The sequence below is a fragment of the Microcaecilia unicolor genome, chromosome 2, assembly GCF_901765095.1.
Source record: "Microcaecilia unicolor chromosome 2, aMicUni1.1, whole genome shotgun sequence".
In the NCBI taxonomy this organism is placed as follows: domain Eukaryota; kingdom Metazoa; phylum Chordata; class Amphibia; order Gymnophiona; family Siphonopidae; genus Microcaecilia; species Microcaecilia unicolor.
The window spans coordinates 43,160,385-43,178,568 of record NC_044032.1 but is presented as its reverse complement, the minus strand read 5'-3'; the positions used below and the strand labels follow the sequence as shown (position 1 = coordinate 43,178,568).

General features: G+C 38.6%; 1 protein-coding gene across 1 annotated transcript in view; it reads left to right on the top strand.

Moving 5' to 3' along the window:
* Positions 1 to 18,184, top strand: part of EPG5 (ectopic P-granules autophagy protein 5 homolog) — a 231,820-nt gene that overhangs the window by 73,483 nt on the left and 140,153 nt on the right. Inside the window, exons 16-18 of the mRNA XM_030192892.1 lie at positions 504 to 763; positions 5,170 to 5,310; positions 9,040 to 9,184. Of these exons, the coding sequence (XP_030048752.1) occupies positions 504 to 763; positions 5,170 to 5,310; positions 9,040 to 9,184 (546 nt within the window). The remainder of the gene's footprint in view (positions 1 to 503; positions 764 to 5,169; positions 5,311 to 9,039; positions 9,185 to 18,184) is intronic.

The following is an 18,184-nucleotide window of genomic DNA, read 5'->3' as shown; positions in this document are numbered from 1 at the left end:
AAGATAGATTCAAAGATGCTAACCTGGAGTTTTCTCTGTTTTGAGTCTTTAAAGCTTCAGTGTGATTAGCAGGTGTAAATTTTGTGAGTGGGCATTTACGTTCTGTAGGTGTTTGGTTCCCTTATGTATTTTATAAAAGCATATGGGTTCCTCTTGCCTTTACAAAGTAGGCCTAAAATTGACACCTTTTTGGACTTAGGGATCTTCTTATAAACTTACTGCCACACATACATTTATACCTGTCTTGAAGAAGGTGCAAATTTGCTGCAAGTGCATTTATGTGATTTGGGGATAGTTCTTGGAGCCTGCTGTATAAAGGTGTATAGACATCTATGTTGCCTTTTAGAAAATAGGCACCTTTATCGAAAATATATCTAGGTGCACCCACAAGATTGAGATATACACCACACCCTACAGTAGCATTTGTTCTTGTTTTTTTCCCCATTTTTCTTAATCATTCATTTTGATTCACTTGTTATCCTTTTTTGGCAAATTCATTTTAGGTTTCTTACTTGGCAAGCGTTGTTCGTTTGGGACAGATACCAGAAACTTCCTTTAATCAGTGGGCTTGGGACTTAGTTCTAAGCCTGAAACTGCACAAAAATGATCGCTGTATCCAAGAGTGTTGGTCTGCAGTTTCTCACTCCAGCTCTGTGCCCGACATGGTTGACTCACCCACCTTTCACCCTCTTTTGAAGGCTGTTAAAGCTGGAGTCCCCATTGGCTGTTACCTTTCCCTGGCAATCACAACAGTAGGTCACAGGTAAAACAAACAAGCAAACTTTTAATTAGTGAATTTCTGAAAAGGGCTAAGAGTTGAAAAGTTTTGTAATGTCTTGTTTGTCTTAGCCAATCCTGTCATAGCTCTTTCATTAGCCTCATTTATTATTTTTTATGTGCCGAAAAAAAATAAACTGTTGCAGAGATTGCTCCTTAGTGTGTCTTCTGCTGTTGATTTTCTGTACTCCTTGAGGATTTGAGGAATAAGTTCATGGTGACTTGGCTTGGGCTGCATAAACCATTACCTTTCAATCCAGTTGACATTACCTTTCAATCCGGTTGAGTAGTTCCTAGCTAATCTAGTTTTCAGGATACCCATAATGAATGTACATAATGGAGCTTATCATGTACTGCTTCCTTTGCATGTCAGTCTGTCTCTAGCATATTCATTATAGGTTTCTTGAGAGCCAGGTTATTCTATATTCAAGCACTAGCTTGAGAAATAGTGGTATATTCTAGTAAAGTACGTATGCAATTATAGCAAGATCTAATGAAACAAACAAGTACAAACCTGTTAGTTATTCTTTGTTGTCCACCAGTCCAGTCTAGACGTATAGGTTATACCTCTATACCAGCAGATGGAGACAGAGAACAGACTGTTATAATACCTGCCTTATATAGAGCACCCTTCAGCCTGGGGCTCTTTAGTGTTATTCAATAGATGGTAGATGGCATCCTGTGCAGACTATGGAGGGCTTTTTAGGCCTGGTGAAGGGAGCAGAGCAGGCTTTGATGCTGTTCAGTTTGACTTTTCTGCAGGTAGGCCTAAAAGATTTGGCTATGAACACACTTAAGTTGCAGGTACAAGATCTTTTTTGTTTCATGAGTATCTTCAAGGTGCTCCATTGTCATCTCACTTGGGTTATAGTTTGTTTTTTGAAAGGAGTTGGTCACCTTCGGCCTCTGGTGCATTGTTTTCCTAGAATCTACACTAGGCTGTGTGAGTACTGATGGTTTCTCCTTATGAGATCTTATGGAGAGCCTTCTTAAAATATCTTATGTTGAAGGTAGTTTTCCCAGTAGTTATCTGCTCAGCAAGAAAGGTTTCAGAATTGCAGGCTGTCTCTTTTAGGGAGCCCTTTTTGCGATTGGCTGAAGTAGGATTGTCAGTTCAAATGGTTCCTTCATTTTTACCGAAGTGCCTTCGTTTTTCCTGAATGACATAGAATGCCAACACCAAAGTGGTGTTGGCATTCTATGTCATTCAGGTGATATTGCTTTCATTCTTTTGTAAGGATGATGAGTTTTGCTTGTTACATTGTCTAAACATAGAGAACACAAACTTTATAGGATGGAAAGATTGTTCTGTTTGGAGGTCCAGTGAAAGGAGAAGCAGCAGTGAAGGCTGAGATAGCCTAATGGGTCAAAGGCGCAGTGGCTTAAGCATATATTTCAATCCGTTTGACCAGTTGTATGGCAACATCATAGGTGAAGAGTCAGGTGATGACTCCTGCAGAGATTTGTAAAGCTGTGAACCTTGTCTTCCTTTGCAAACTATTATTGCTTGGATGTCTTGGTCCGTTCCTTTGGGGTAGATATGCTTGGAGCTTTTGTGGTGAAGTCCCATTGAATGCAAGGGGTGCTTTACTGATAATTGCTGTGCTTTATGTAATCCCATACATCTGGACTGGTCTGGTGGACTTCAAGAAAAGAGAAATTTGGCCTTGCCTGCCAGGTGTTTCCCCCACCCCCCATTGAGTCCTACCAGGGCAGTCCAGAGTCCCACCCTCTTAAGATATTTGTGATGAAGAGTTGTTAGTTTCAGTCAAATTGGTTGTTTTCGTCCATCAGGGGTCCCAGTTCTGGGAGCATTTTCTGTTGGGGTCAAGGACCTACTCCTCCCTTTGACTGGCCATTAAGTTGAGGGGCTTGTATTTGCTTTGTTATAGAAACATACTGAAGAGCCCTAAGTTACATGGTGCCCTATATATAGGGAAATGGGACTTGATATACCGCCTTTCTGAGGTTTTTGCATCTACATTCAGAGTGGTTTACATGTATTCAGGTACTTATTTTTGTACCAGGGGCAATGGAGGGTTAAGTGACTTGCCCAGAGTCACAAGGAGCTGCAGTGGGAATCGAACTCAGTTCCCAGGATCAAAGTCCACTGCACTAACCACTAGGCTACTCCTCCACTCCATTTTGTTCTCTCCATCTTCTGGTAGAGGTGCACATTCCATAAGTCTAAACTGATCTGGTAGGACTTGAGGATAGAAAATGTGCATGTAAGACCAAATTTCTCCTCCTTTCCCTAAGATGTTAAAAAAAATGTTTTAAATACAATGCTAGAGAAACCTTAAGTTGAAAATAGAGTATGCATGATACAAATTACCTAAGAAAAACAAAACTTAAGAACAAACAGTGTGTGCATTGTCTACATTTTAAGAAAGAGCTAAGAAAGGAAAAACTCTGGAGGCTGCCTATCAGAAGAAAAAGAATGGGAGGATAAATTTAAGCCATTTTTGTGGTTAAAGCAGTGCCTGTGGAAATAATTTTTTTTAAATAAAATTGTCCTTCTAGTATGCAGATGAAAATATGCACTTTGGGGCCTTTATATATATATATATATATGTATATATATATATATATATATATATATATATATATATATATATATATATATATATATATATATGTATATATATATATATATACACACATACACATACACATTTACACACATATATACACATACACACATTTATAACTGCTATTTTGTCTGCATAGTTCTTGGGGTAGGAGGTATATACACATACTTTTCAATTTCCAGGAGTATGTGCTTGAGTGCAAAGTCTCTCTCATCCTTGTATGTATGTGTGTGTGTGTATAAATATATATATATATATATATATATATATATATATATATATATATATATATATATATATATTTACACACATATGTACACATACACACATTTACAACTGCTATTTCGTCTGCATAGTTCTTGGGGTAGAGGTATATACATATACTTTTCAATTTCCAGGAGTATGTGCTTGAGTGCAAAGTCTCTCTCATCCTTGTATGTATGTATGTGTGTGTGTATAAATATAAATATATATATATATATTTTAATTTATATATATATATATATATATACATACATACATACATACATACAAGGATGAGAGAGACTTTGCACTGAAGCACATACTCCTGGAAATTGAAAAGTATGTGTATATACCTCCTACCCCAAGAACTATGCAGACGAAATAGCAGTTGTAAATGTGTGCATCTAGTTTTCTGAGAGAAATTTCAAGGCAAATGTATATGCGTACGTTTCTACTGATGATCTGGTACAGTCAGCATAAAGAAATGTACATGTGTACTTTTGACTAACCAGTGTATAATCTTACCCAGGTCTAGCTAAACTCAGCCCGTCTCTCATAATGTTTAAATTGCTTTTACAGAAAGTGTTATTGGAACACTAAAGAGAAGTAATTTGGGGAGAGTTTTTTGTTTTCTATTATTCTTTAAGTTACATTCTATGTGAAGCTTTGTCTTTCACAAACAATCTTGAGATTAAACTGTTATGTTCATGCCATATATAGGGAACAATGGAAAAGAGGATATGCATACTGATTGTTTTGTCTGTGTGTCTGTTGTACTGTCTATTTTCTTGCCATCTGATGTTATGACATATAGAGGGATATGAAAAGGAAAGTAAGGTATCTGATGACACTTCCAATACAGAATCAAGATGGCATGAAGTACAAATGAATGGAGATTTTATTGAAACGAGAACACCTCTAAGACTCAAAATACTGTCTCCATCCCACAACAACACTCAGTCAGTATCCCTGACCTTTTTTTTATTCCTCCCCTTGGTTCAGCTACCAGCTTTGAACCTGTGACCCTCAGAGTCAGAGGCAGCAGTCTTCCCAGTGGAGCTATCCTGGCCTGTCTTCTTGATTCTGTGTTGGAAGTGTCATCAGATACCCTATTTTCCTCTTTTTTTTTTGTTATTTTGTCTTCATTCCTCCAACTCTGGTGATTTTCTCCAGTCCTTTATAGAGGGGTATGGCATCGTTTCCTCATCTTAGATAACAAATTTTGTGAAATGTGGTGGTCACAAGTAATTGTAACCAATGGGTTATTCATACCTCCTTGAAGTGCTGAGGTTTATTGATGCTGGTAGATTTGTGCATAAACAGTGAGCATTGACCCTATGACAATTGTTGAAAGCTACACCAACAAAATTTGTGGGCAGCAGTTCTTATGGCACTGCAAGTTATTTTGAGGATTGCTTGCTACATCAGAGGAACAGTATTGATGATTGTTTTAGGGTGACTTAGCAAATGGATGAAACCTATTATATTGTTTTAATTGAAAAAAAATAGTGAACTGCATCTTAGGCTTCCTTTTCTTTTCCATGTGTTTATCCTACAGTATTGAGAAGTTTTGTGCTGAAGGGATCCCTTTGCTAGGTTTGCTTATTCAGTCAAGACATCTAAGAGCAGCCGTCCATGTGTTGGATAAGATATTGCCTTTCTTTTATTCCTGCCAGTATTATCTTCTCAAGAATGAACAGTAAGTATGCTCTTCACATTAAGTAAAATGGGTTGTTTTCACTTGATGCTGTATGCTGGCGAGAGAGGGGCATTTGAGAGAAACTCAAGATTTTATTTATTTACATTTATATTGTGCTTATATGAAATACTTGCTCTTAGTGGATTGCAACCAAAATTAAATGCATTTACATAAACAGCCAACAAATAACAACCCATATTTTAGGCCAAGTGAGTATCACTGTACAAAAGTATCTTAAATAATACTCATAAAAATTACAATTCAAGGTTTATCCAGGAACTAGCCAGCTCTGCCACAGAACTTTTTTTTTTTTTTGTAATATTTACTCTTTTCTTGGCCTAAGGACTTTGTTTGGGGAGGGCTTAAAGTTAGGCACTATTTATAGAATAGTGCTTAGCATCAAGAACCACAGCTACATTAAGGCACAACCTTTTACACCAGTGAAACCTCGGTGTAAATCCCCGCACCTAAATTAGGCACGGATCCCCATAACAACACGCATAAATTGTGGGAATGCCCCCTATCTGCCCATGGCTATGCCCTCTTTTTGGACCCGTGTGTAAAATTTACATACATGAATTTTAATTAAATCCAATTAGCACCAATAATTGACTGTTGAGAAGAAAATTATTGGTGCTAATTGACTTATTTCACTAAATTGCATGCACAGGTTTTAATGACTTTGCTAGAATTTGGTGGTTTATGTATATCAGGGACATGCCGCTGGTGGGGGGGATAATTATATTATTTTACATGTTCTGGGAGATGTTTTTATGTAAGCATAAGGTAGAAAATATGGGAGTGGGATGGGTAGGATAAGGTGTTACTAGTGCAGGAATGGAGATGAAAGATCTGAAAGAATGGAATGTGTGGCTGTTTGGTTGTAGAGTAAAGAAACTAATACAATTACAGTTCATCATCCTCTGGATGGGTGTATTGAAGTTCTTGTGGATTATTTATGGATATGTTGAAGAAGGATCTTTGGATAGCGTTGGATGATTTCAGTAATTAAGTAGAGGATCTGACAGGGCAAAAGTGGAAATTTTTATGAACCTTAAGAGATGAAGGCTTTGAGCAGGTAGTAGAAGATCCTGTCCAGCAGATGGGAAACAACTTACATTTGGATTTTTATTCAAATGGAAGGTAAATGGTGGGTAGAAAATACTTAGTCAGCTGGTATCATGGTTAGATCACTGTGTGATTCAGTTTATGTTTAATAGGGGTAGTAGCCAGCCAAAAAAAAAAATAGTGAAATAGGCTGTCCAGATTTTAGGAGAGTGAAAGGTGGAGGAGGCTATTGTGATATTAAATCAGGTAATTGTATAGAGAGACATATCTGACCTGTTCAGTAGAGTTATCTATGGCACTAGGGGTGAGGATCCAGAAGGGGGGATCAACAGAGGAGGTTGCAGAGAGATGAAGCCTGCTGGGAGAGAAATCTACCTCCTGTTGATGTCATCAGTGCATGCCATAGATGAAGTATTACATGTTTGGAAGACTCTGGGTAGTGACTGAAGGAACATGACCAAAGGGGTACAACCTGCCCCTTCAATGCTACTGAGGTCCAAGGGCCAGAAAATTAACAGCGTTCTATGAGATGGGCAAAAGAGAAATCAAATCCCAGTACCAGAATAGTGGTCCCATGGACAAATATGTAATTGTCTTGTCTGTGTCTTCTCCAGTGAACTTCAAAGGATTGAATCATTTGCTTGTTTATCAGTTGCTTCTTTGAGCCCTCTTATAAGTACACCTTCTTTACTCTATCTGCGACTAATGGTGTAAATGTGAACAAAGATCCTAAAATTGTTCAGTGTTACAGCTCCCCTATTTTAGTAACATGAATCGTTTCCAAGCCCCCTGCTTCTCATTAATGTCAGCTGTTCTACTTCTTACTCTGTTTGCAATTTCTGAGTAGGAGTGTGGGCCATGGCCACAAGATGGGTCTAAAAGAGCTGATGTTTCCCCTTAACAGTATTTGGACTCTGGCTCTAGTGACACACTTATTTGTTGCATTTGTATCCCACATATTCCCACCTATTTGCAGGCTCAATGTGGCTTACATAGTACCTTGATGGCGAACGCCAATTCCGGTATGAGAAATACAGAGTGGTAATTGCTTTAAAGTTCATGAGTAACAGAGTGTCTTAGGTAGTTAAGGAGGAAGAATTAAGTGTCCTGTTCTGGTACAAGTTTCGTTGTGTTGCAGGGTTCGGGTGTTTAAGTTGGATCGTTATGGTATGCCTTCTTGAACAGATTGGTCTTTAATGATTTCAGAAAGATTGTTAGGTCGTGCATTGTTTTCATGACATTTGGTAGTGGATTCCATATATGTGTGCTTATGTAAAAGAAGCTGGATGCATATGTTGATATATATTTTAGTCCTTTGCAGCTTGGGTAGTGGAGATTTAGGTATGTGCGTGCTGACCTTTTTGTGTTATGAGGTCTGCCATGTAGATCGGGGCCTCGCCGTGAATAATTTTGTGAACCAGGGTGCAGATTTTGAATGCAATTCGTTCTTTGATTGGGAGCCAATGCAGGTTTTCACGTAGGGGTTCCGTCACCATTTGTCTGAGCAAGGCACTTTGACAGGTGTCCACAATCTCCGTACTTCTTTCCGATTCTGCAGACGGACGCTCCAGTCCACATCAGACAAGTTGAAATCTCCCAACAGTAGCACCTCCCCTTTCATAACAATCTTTTGAATATCCTCTATCAGATCCTTGTCTAGCTTCTCTATTTGTGCTGGAGCAGGGGTGTAGCCAGACACACAATTTTGGGTGGGCAGAACTCTGTTCTGTCCCAGAAGTGATTTGGTCTCTCTCTCTCGCCTGCATGCCATATGATCTCTAAAACATCCCCCCCCCCCGGCATACCTTTTAAATAGCAGATTTTCACCGGCATTGATCAGCAACTAATACACAGTGCTCATGTTGGCCCCACAGCCTTCCCTCAGATGCAACATCCTGTTTCCGCATAGGCGGGAATACATCAGAGGGAAGGCTGTGGGGCCGGTGCGAACAACATGTATCAGTTGCTGCTTGCCACAGGCGAAGATCTGCTATATACAAGGTATGCAGGAGGGACAGTTGTTGGGAGTTTTCGGCTGGTGGAGCTTGGGGATCCCTGCCAGCCACATAGATATGTTGTTACTGGGTGGGCCTGAGCCCAAAGTGAGAGGGCCTGGGCCCACCCTTGGCTACGCCACTGTGCCGGAGGTCTGAAGATAACCTTTATCCACATGTTTATTCATGCCTTCAAAGAAATTAAGCAAATTGGTGAGCACAAGGCTTCCCTTGGCTGAATCCATGCTGACTCTGTCCCACTAAACCATGATTGATTGTTTGTTCCGTAATTTTATACTTTGTAACAGTTTCCACTATTTTCCCTGGCACTGATTGAGTTTGTGATAATTTGTAAACTTTCTTGAAGTATATTTATTGGAGAAGTTTTAGATAATATCACTCCCATGTGCAAAAACTTAAAATGATAGAGATCATAAATGATTTGATGGAGAACTGCTATTGAAGCAGACTTGTAGAAGTCTGAAATGGGCTTGGCAAAAGGATAGATCAGCTGAAAATAAAATCGGATAGAGGGAAGCTAGTGCTCCTTTGTAAAAGGACCCCTTGAATTGTAAAATATTTTGTAAAATGTAAAATGTTTTCCTGAGCTACTGTATATGTTTTTCTTGTAAAAATTATAGGGCTAATACATTTTTGTGATTTTTAGGTTTTTGTCTTATATCCAGCTGTTCCTTCACTTGGACAGCGGTAGTCCTCAAGGAGTTACTCAACAGGTGACTCAGAAAGTTGCACAGCATCTTACAGGAGCAAATTATGGAGAAAACATTAGACTCTTCAGCAGCATGATTCAGGTGAGAATGTAACAAAAGCCTCTTGTAGTGTGTTGGCAAGACTTTATGAGCTGTAAACTAATTCCTGCTTCTAGTGTCTGCTATATGGAAAAATCCTTTTGAATATCGGGTCCATCATCTTTAGGGTGAAAAAAAGTTTCAGTATAGAATATCGCATATAGTGCTTTTTATATATAAAGGAGTGATGATAACGTTAAGTGGATGAATCCTAAGCACCAGTATTCAGTGATTAAAGATAGCAAAATTGCATGCCGACAAGAGCGTCTTCGTATAGATCCTCTCACATCAGTTTACTACTGCAAATACTACCCGCTGGTAATATGAAATATACACAGGGCTAAAAAAATAATAAAATAAAAATGAAGAGCCACATGTTGCCAACGGCAGTAATTGACCTCGTCAGACTTAAATTAAAAAACTTACCGTCCAAAACAGATAATTGTCTTAATCCAGTGGACACTGAAAATGCTATAAAAAAAAACCTTGCCAGAGCAGAAAAACGAGGCATGCGCAATGAGCCATTAAATCACACAAGCAAACTTGTCATGTCACTCGCTGGTGACATTACATTTTGCTTTGACGACTCTAGTGCACCCAAACTGCTTCATGCATTAACAACCTACACTTGCATAGTGTCAGGAAGAAAAGAAAAATACTTTTCTAGTATAAAAAAAGGTCCTCTACTCACCTTCCAGGATAAAAGACATCAAATATACAATTTTTGTATAGAAAGATGCACACTAAATAATGCATCGTCTATGATGTTACTCTATGCACTTCAAAAGCCCTGCTAGCGCTAAAAATGAAAAATGTTGAAAGGTAAATACATTGTGTGAGCTGCTATCTGCTGGATTCTACATATCACGCCTAGTGTTGTGCGCTGAATATAAATGTATTCCATAACAGTGTGCGTAACTTAATTGGCTTAACAAGCCAATCAGCATTTTTAACAGCACTTAAGCAATAATGAGCACTGTTTGGCAGTAATTAGAATTTACGTGCATAACTTTCTAAACGTAATCTGTAACTCAGAGCGCCTAAATTGTAATGCATGGAGCCAAAAAGGGGTGCGGTTATTGACGGGGAAATGGGAGTTTTGTAGGCATCCCCAAATTTATGCGCGCCATTATAGAATTTGGCCCAGTCCGTGTAAATCTACTCGTATGGATTTATGCCACATTTTCATTGATATAAATGGTGTTTTTAGTTTTAGGTGCTAGGATATCAACTAAGTGTATTCTATATACCGTGCCTAATCTTACAGAATACGCTTAGATGATAGATGAAATTATTTCTGCTTGGATTTTCCAGGCACCATATATAGAATCTCCCCCTATGTGCTTATGTTCTAAATATCCATATTAAAAAAATAAACTCTTCCAACATTCAAAGAAATGGTATGTTTCATAAAAATTATATCTATATTTATAGTGGTAAAAACAAATGAGATTGATCATCAAAAAAAGAAATCCATTAAGTAAGTCTATATGCAGCAGTACTTCATGGCGCATGTAATAAAAATACTATCAAAATATAAAAACAATTCTATACAAATATAAACAATACTGTTCTCTGAAAAATCATATATTCAGTGTTCATAGAAATACAGCTCAATCCAATTCACCATTCAGTCCTGCTGGAGCAATAGTATTTAGCTCATAAATTAGTCTTTGTTCATGTCTTAGCAATAATGTATCTGCATTACTTCCACACCAACCTAATTTGGCAGTCCTCATTACTACAAATCTCAAATCAGGAAAAGTATGAGACAAATCAATACAGTGTTATACCAAAGGTGCAGTAACATTACCTCTCCTAATATTACTCTTGTGTTCTATCATCCTTACTTAAACTTTCCTTATTGCCTTGCCTATATATATCAAGTTGCAAGAGCACAAGATGACATATACTACTTTCTCTGTATTGCAGTCAGACAGACGTTTCAATGGATAGGCTTTCTTTGTACGTGGATAAATACAAACTTGTGTCAACATTGATGAACACACAGAGCAAGAACCACAAGGAAAATGACCCCACTGTGAAGTTGGCATGGGCGTGTGTACTGGCAGTGCAGATGTTGCCACAGTTTCTTTGATATTTCTTATCTTGGAAACATTTATGACCTTCTAATATATGCCAGTTCTTCAGTAAGATCTTACGTATATCTCCAGCCAAATTAGAAAATCTAAGGCTGCATACAGTATCGGGTCTTGGTCGATCCGGACTTACAAGCAACAATTCATCTCTTTTTATGGCTGTTGCTTTCATTATACCCTTGCCTATGCAATGAGACGGATATCATCTTTCGTTAAATCTTCTCACCACTGTTGTTACTTGTAGATGAAACTCATCATAATTACTGCACAGTCTCCTCAAATGCAAAAATTGGGAATATTGTAAAGTCTTTTTTAAACTTCTATTATGAAAACTCACGAAATGCAAAAATGATTCTTGTCTGGCTGTAGGTTTTCTTTAGATAGTAGTAGAATTCCATAGATGTCCTTTACAAATATAATGCCAAGAAATGGAATCCTGTTCTGATCATAATGTGTTGTAAACCGCAAATTTGAATCAAGAGAATCCAATCAGGTATGGAATTCTATCAGTCTAGTCAGTGCTGCCCTTCCATAGGACCAGCACATCATGATATATATTTTTTATTAAAAAAAAAAGCCACATAAAGAATGTCTATATCAGGGGCCATTGTTGCCCCCATTGCTGTACCCTTTATTTGTAGAGTCATCCTTGGAAGCAAAAGTTCTCTTTCAAGGCAAGTGAGGCCATTTGTATTATGAATTGAGTTGGAATTCTAGAACCATCTGATCTATCTTGTAGAACATCTATAATGATGTCAAGAGCCTGTTCCTGTGGTATGTTAGTATACAAAGCTTCCAAGTCAAAAATAATCAAAACAATGTCGGTCAAATCCCCATCGAATTTGACCAGTATGTTAATAGCATGAGAAGTCCGCAAATAGGATTTCACTTGAGGGATGAATGGTCTTAAGAAAGTATCCACAAAAATCGAGAGGTTTGAGAATGGAGCCAATAGCAGACACTATTGGCCGACCTGGAGGGTTGTTCAAGCTTTTATGGACCTTGGGTAACATATATATTGTTGGTAAAACCGGATGTTCCGTTGTCAAAAAATCCTTTTCTTTTAATGTCAAGAAACTTGAATCATAACCGAAATTGACCCCAAAATGTATTTCTTACTTAAAATCTTCTGTAGAATCCTTGTCAAGTAAACAATAAAAAGTAGTGTCTGATAATTGTCTATTAACTTCTTGAACATAATCCTCTGTGTTCATGATGACAATGCCTCCACCTTTGTCTGCTGGTTTGCTAGTGATGTCCTTATTTTGTTTTAAAATTATTTTAAAGGCTAGATTTTCATCTCTAGAAAGATTAAAGAAAATACTCTTTTTACTTTCTAAATGTGGCAAATCTTTCAATACACATTGGTGAAAGGCCGAGATCAAAGGGTCAGTCGGACCTGGTGGCATCCATTTAGATTTTCGTTTTACCACTGAAGCATCATTGTTAGATAAAATCTGCCCAGCATTACAATGTTGGATTTTAATTTTTTTCTCAAACCGAAACCAATCTATTTTTGTCTGTAAGTGGTCATATGTTGTTGTATCTATACACTTAAGCCCTTTATGCAGGACAGAAAGTTCAGTGTCTATCAATAGTGTTCTTGATAGATTAATCACTGGGATGTCGAATTTCTGTATGACTGTCGCCGATAATTGTTCATCCTCCATCCCCTCTCTCTTCCCCATCCTCTTCCTCTGAACTCTATCCAGTGATTTGCTCGATAGTCCTCTTGTATACCTCTCATTAAGTGATTGTCTCGGTTTCTCCTGTTGATGTCTTTTCTGAGGTTCCATGTTTCCTCAGTTTGTCTAAAAAATTACTAGGGCTTTCATCTTCTATTGGAATCACTGTGGAGTCATGGATAGGGGTTGACCAGGGGGATATGAAAAGCTCATCTGAATCATAACGTATTATTTTCCATGCTCTCTCACCGGTGACATTGGATGAACATCTTAACCTCCTGAGCCAACGCCTTTAGAATGAAATTGAACAAAGAAAAAACACAGTGCCTAATCCTTTCATCTCAGCACTCCGCAATCTCCCCCATCTAATCTCACCATCTCCGGCACTACAATCCCCATTTCTGAAAACCTGAAAATCCTTGGAGTGACACTAGACAGCCACCTCTCCCTCGACAATCACGCCACATCCACCACAAAGAAAATGTTCACAATGATGTGGATATTGAAACGCGTAAAACCATATCTACCCCAGAAAACATTCCAGAATTTAGTGCAATCCACGGTACTTACCCATGCTGATTACTGCAACAGTATTTTCTTAGACTGCAAAGCATATATCCTAAAAAAACTCCAAACCGCCCAAAATACAGCAGCAAGACTCATCTTTGGCAGATCACGTTTTGAGAGTGCAACTCCTCTCCATGCAAGACTGCACTGGCTCCCAATCAAAGAACGTATCAATTTCAAAGCCCAGACTTTAATCCACAAGATAATACATGGAGAATCTCCGAACTATATGATAAATCTGGTCGACCTTCCAGCAAGAAACATGTCTGTAACCTCACGGAAGTACCTCAACCTGCACTACCCCAGCTGTAAAGGTCTGAAGTACAAAACTTATTACGGATCCAATTTCTCCTTCCTGGGCAGCCGTCTATGGAATGCTCTCCCTAGACCTATCCGAGCAATGCATGACCACCTACCATTCAGAAAAGCACTAAAAACCCATCTATTCAAACAAGCCTACCCAAAAGACCCAGATTAATCTCATGAACCCATCTACCTTACATATACTGAAGAGAAAACGACATTGACCCAGACTCTATCTCCCACCGTACCCTCCTCTCTCTATCACCTGTCTCTACTTACCTATCCATCCTATTACTACCCATCCATCCTTTTATTATGTTATACTTAATTTCCTACTTTACATAACAAAATTCTGTGTTACCTATTACTATGTAAGCCGCATTGAGCCTGCTTTTAGTGGGAAAGTGCGGGATACAAATATAATAAATAAATAAATGATCTTCTATTATTGGTAGTAGCTTCTTTCATTGGGGCACATTTATGATAGGAATGACTTATTCTTATGTTTAGACATATTTTTATACATTTAAAAATTCTGTCCATGTTTTTATTCATTATTATTTCTGTATTTTGCTAGACCCCCTGGTGCATGCGTACAGTCGCCAAAACACAACCCATGTTGGGTCCTTTGGATTCTTCTAATAAAATATTGAGTCTTTTCCCATTGTCCTGCTCCTGAAGGTCTTTTCTGTGCTCTCTCCAATATATTCAAGACCAATAGCATTTATCTATCTCTCTACCCTGTAAAGTTCCAGTACATACAAAAACCAGTAGCGTTTCTCTGTTTATCCAACTCTGAAGTGGAGGAGTAGCCTAGTGGTTAGTGCAGCGGACTTTGATCTTTGGCAACTGGGCTCAATTCCCACTGCAGCTCCTTGTGACTGTGGGCAAGTCATTTAACCCTCCATTGCCCCAGGTACAAAATAAGTACCTGTATATATGTAAACTGCTTTGAATGTAGTTGCAAAATACCACAGAAAGGCAGTATATCAAGTCCCATTTCCCTTTCCCCTTTCCAAAAAACTGAGTGAAATGTAAACTATCCACAGATAAATCTCCCTCTTGCTTTGTTGGCTTCCTCCTCTCCCTTTTCCTCCCAGAAAGACAGTAGCATCATTTAGAACCTCAAGGCAATAGTTTTTCAAATTTCTGGTGGAGATATAGTAGCTGATTCAAAAACCTGAGGTTAAGCTGGCATTGATGATTATTTTCTACCACCTCCAATTCAAACTAGACCATTGACCAATTGCCCAAAATCAAACCACAGCCTCTTATCCAACTCAGCAATTCCACATGACAGATATTAGACAGCTTTGATTATACACCATGCCAAGGCTGAAATAGAGTTGAATGTCATCAGCATATAATTGTAAAACCCTCATTTTTTGAAAATATCACCCAGTAATATCACTAAATAGATGTTGAGCAACATGAGGGACAGAATGGAGCATCATATTTCAAATTCCAGGGAAGCCATGCAGCATCTTGCACCCTACCTTACTGGGATCTGTTCTCCAAATAAGATACATTTGGATTTAGCTCACACCTGTTTCAAAAGTAGCTCAAGGTGAATTACATTCAGGTACACTAAATTTTCCTCTCCCCACAGGGCATACAAGTTTGTTGCTGAGACAATGGAGAGCAAAGTGAGTTGAAGACACTCCATGCAGGGAGCAGCTCTGTTTCTCAGATGATTCTAGCTTCACAGAGCATCTCTGAATGGTCATCTGTTAGCCACTGACTATTGTATGTAAATCAGAAGAAAACACTGCCCAATCTTTAATACTTTCAGTAATTGACTTTTCAGGTGATGGGATAGCTTCCCATATAGACTCAAGGGTAATAGCCCTGGGTCTTAGAAATTATGTTTTCTCCGCCTGTAAAACTTGTAGCAATTGCAAAGTTGCCACATCAGGATTAGGAATAGTGGGTTGGAGATCAACCGACAGTGCTCCCTTTCTTGGAGCTGTAGGTAACAGCCCAAAAGACCAGAAAACTGTAGCTTGTCCAAAACCACTAATCTCTATCAACAAACCTTTTTTCCTGAGCAGTCTTTGTCTATCTCACAAACTCCTCCATGAGTACCTTTTTATAGAATAAACTGTCATCATCATCATACTTAAAACCATCACTTATCTTTTATTCCTCTTTAAACCTGCTTCTGAGATGTAGAAAGATGTAAAAGTCTGAATTTAACAGGTAAGGCTAAATTTCACCATTAAATTATTTGATGCATATTTATTGACGGGTATGAAAATTTATTCTACAAATTTCTCAAAAGCTTTTGGGTGTTCAGTGATTATAATTTATAGATTTTAGTTGCTTTAATATTCTTTAATATTGTATGAGCACACTTTCTTTTTCCTTGATATTGTTTCGTCAGGCTTTCTGAGTATTTCAAGAACTTGTTTGAATACTTTTGCAATCAATTTTAGGGGTTTGTATTTGTGATTTTGTCACTAAAATTATTCATATCCCTGTTTTTTTTTTTTTGCTTTATAATTTTTTTTCCTATTTTTGCCAGTTAAGAAAAATATAGACAGAGGTTATGAATAAATCTTAACTGATCAAATGAACTTCTTACAATTGGATCCTAAGCAAACATATGGGTGTGGGCTCTTATGGACATCCTGTCTACTTCTATTCTGAACACCACCTCCACCAGAAATTCATATTCATCCCCCCCTCCCAATTGGATTTTTGTTCAGACTTGCCCCTCCCTCTTGCAGGTCTGATTCAAATGCAGGTTCTGATTCAAAATATGGTGGCAGTAGTAGATTGTGAGTGAGCATGAGGACTTTATTAAGCATGTACTTCACATGGAGTGGCCTACTAATTAGAACAGTAGGCTGGAAGCTGTGCAGATCCTTTTCACTCTCCATTGCTTCTTGTTCAAACCAAAGATGTAAGGGTGGACTGCACCAGAGAGTGAGATTTACAGTGATGTGTCCAAGTAGATTGTGAGTGAGCATGAGGACTGTCTTAAGCATGTGCTTAAACACAAGGAAAGCAAACACTGGGCCTTCAGGATTGAGAAACATGCTATCCTTTTATTCAGAAAATGACCCGACACGGGCCGTGTTTCGGCGTACAAACGCCTGCCTCAGAGGTCAAAGAGATCCTATAGGTATACGCATAAACATATGAGATCAATCAAACAATCAGGATGTATTTCCCAGAATATGGTGATTGTCCGTACAAGCTTTGAAACGCCGTTGATAAAAAAAACCCAGTTGGCGTTTATTTTACCGACAGCGTTTCAAAGCTTGTACGGCAACATTTCTTGGGCTAAAACCTTCCTTCCACTTATGTACTGTATATGCTTAAATTTTTAACTGTAGACTTTTCAAGTTGAAATTTTCAAACACTCTTCATATGATATAGATGCTCATTTTCAAAGAACATAGACTTACAAAGTTACATATGTAACTTTGTAAGTCTACGTGCTTTGAAAATGAGCCTCAAAGTCCTCCCCACCAGGGAAAGACACAGAAACCCTAAACACTGGGGGAGATGTATGCACACATGCTTTGTTGCTCTTCAGACATACAAATACTACGGATTCACTCATTTGCTCACTCAGGTGTGCTCCCCTAGCAATTTCTCCCCGTCATTTAAAATTATTGCAGTTGTTGCCAGCTCTTTTTCTCAGCCTGCAGTAGCACTCTCATGTATCCCCCTCCTATATCTTTCCCATTTTTACCCCTTCTCAGGACACTCTCGGTAGTTCTTATCAAGATCAGTTCAGTCCCACACCTTATTCGGATGCCCCACTCACCACTCTCTCTTCCTGTGGTTACAGCTGCCTTTAGTGTTTCCCCCTCTCCCACCCCTTCGGTGCCTTTCCATTGACTAGATCCAACCTACAGTCTCTGTGATGCCTGTCTAGTTCCTTCTTGCATGAAATTGGTTGGTGAAACTAGAAACATTATCAGGAAGCTGATTGGGTTGCTGGTGCTGCTAATGTCAGTAGAAGCAGGCAGTGCAGGTAGCTCACATATGGAGAAGATTAGAAGAGTGCAGATAGAGGTTTAAACTCTGAATATTTTTTAGACACCCACCCTAACCACCCTTCTGGGTTCTGTACATTAGTGTTAAAATATCTGAAAAAATCTAGACAGTTGGCAATCCTAATGCCCTTTTGAGTCCTGAGCACACCTGTCAAGACTCCCTTAAATGGGCCTTAAGCATGTGCCTTAAACTGGCCCAGCTTACAACACTATTTATATGGCTAGCATCTCCAGAGCCAAGTTGAGGGTCATGCCCAAGATCTTAGAATAGGTGAACCTGTAAAAACCTATCCCCAAAATACATCTGAAGAAAAGGAAATATCCATGACATGTCTCTTT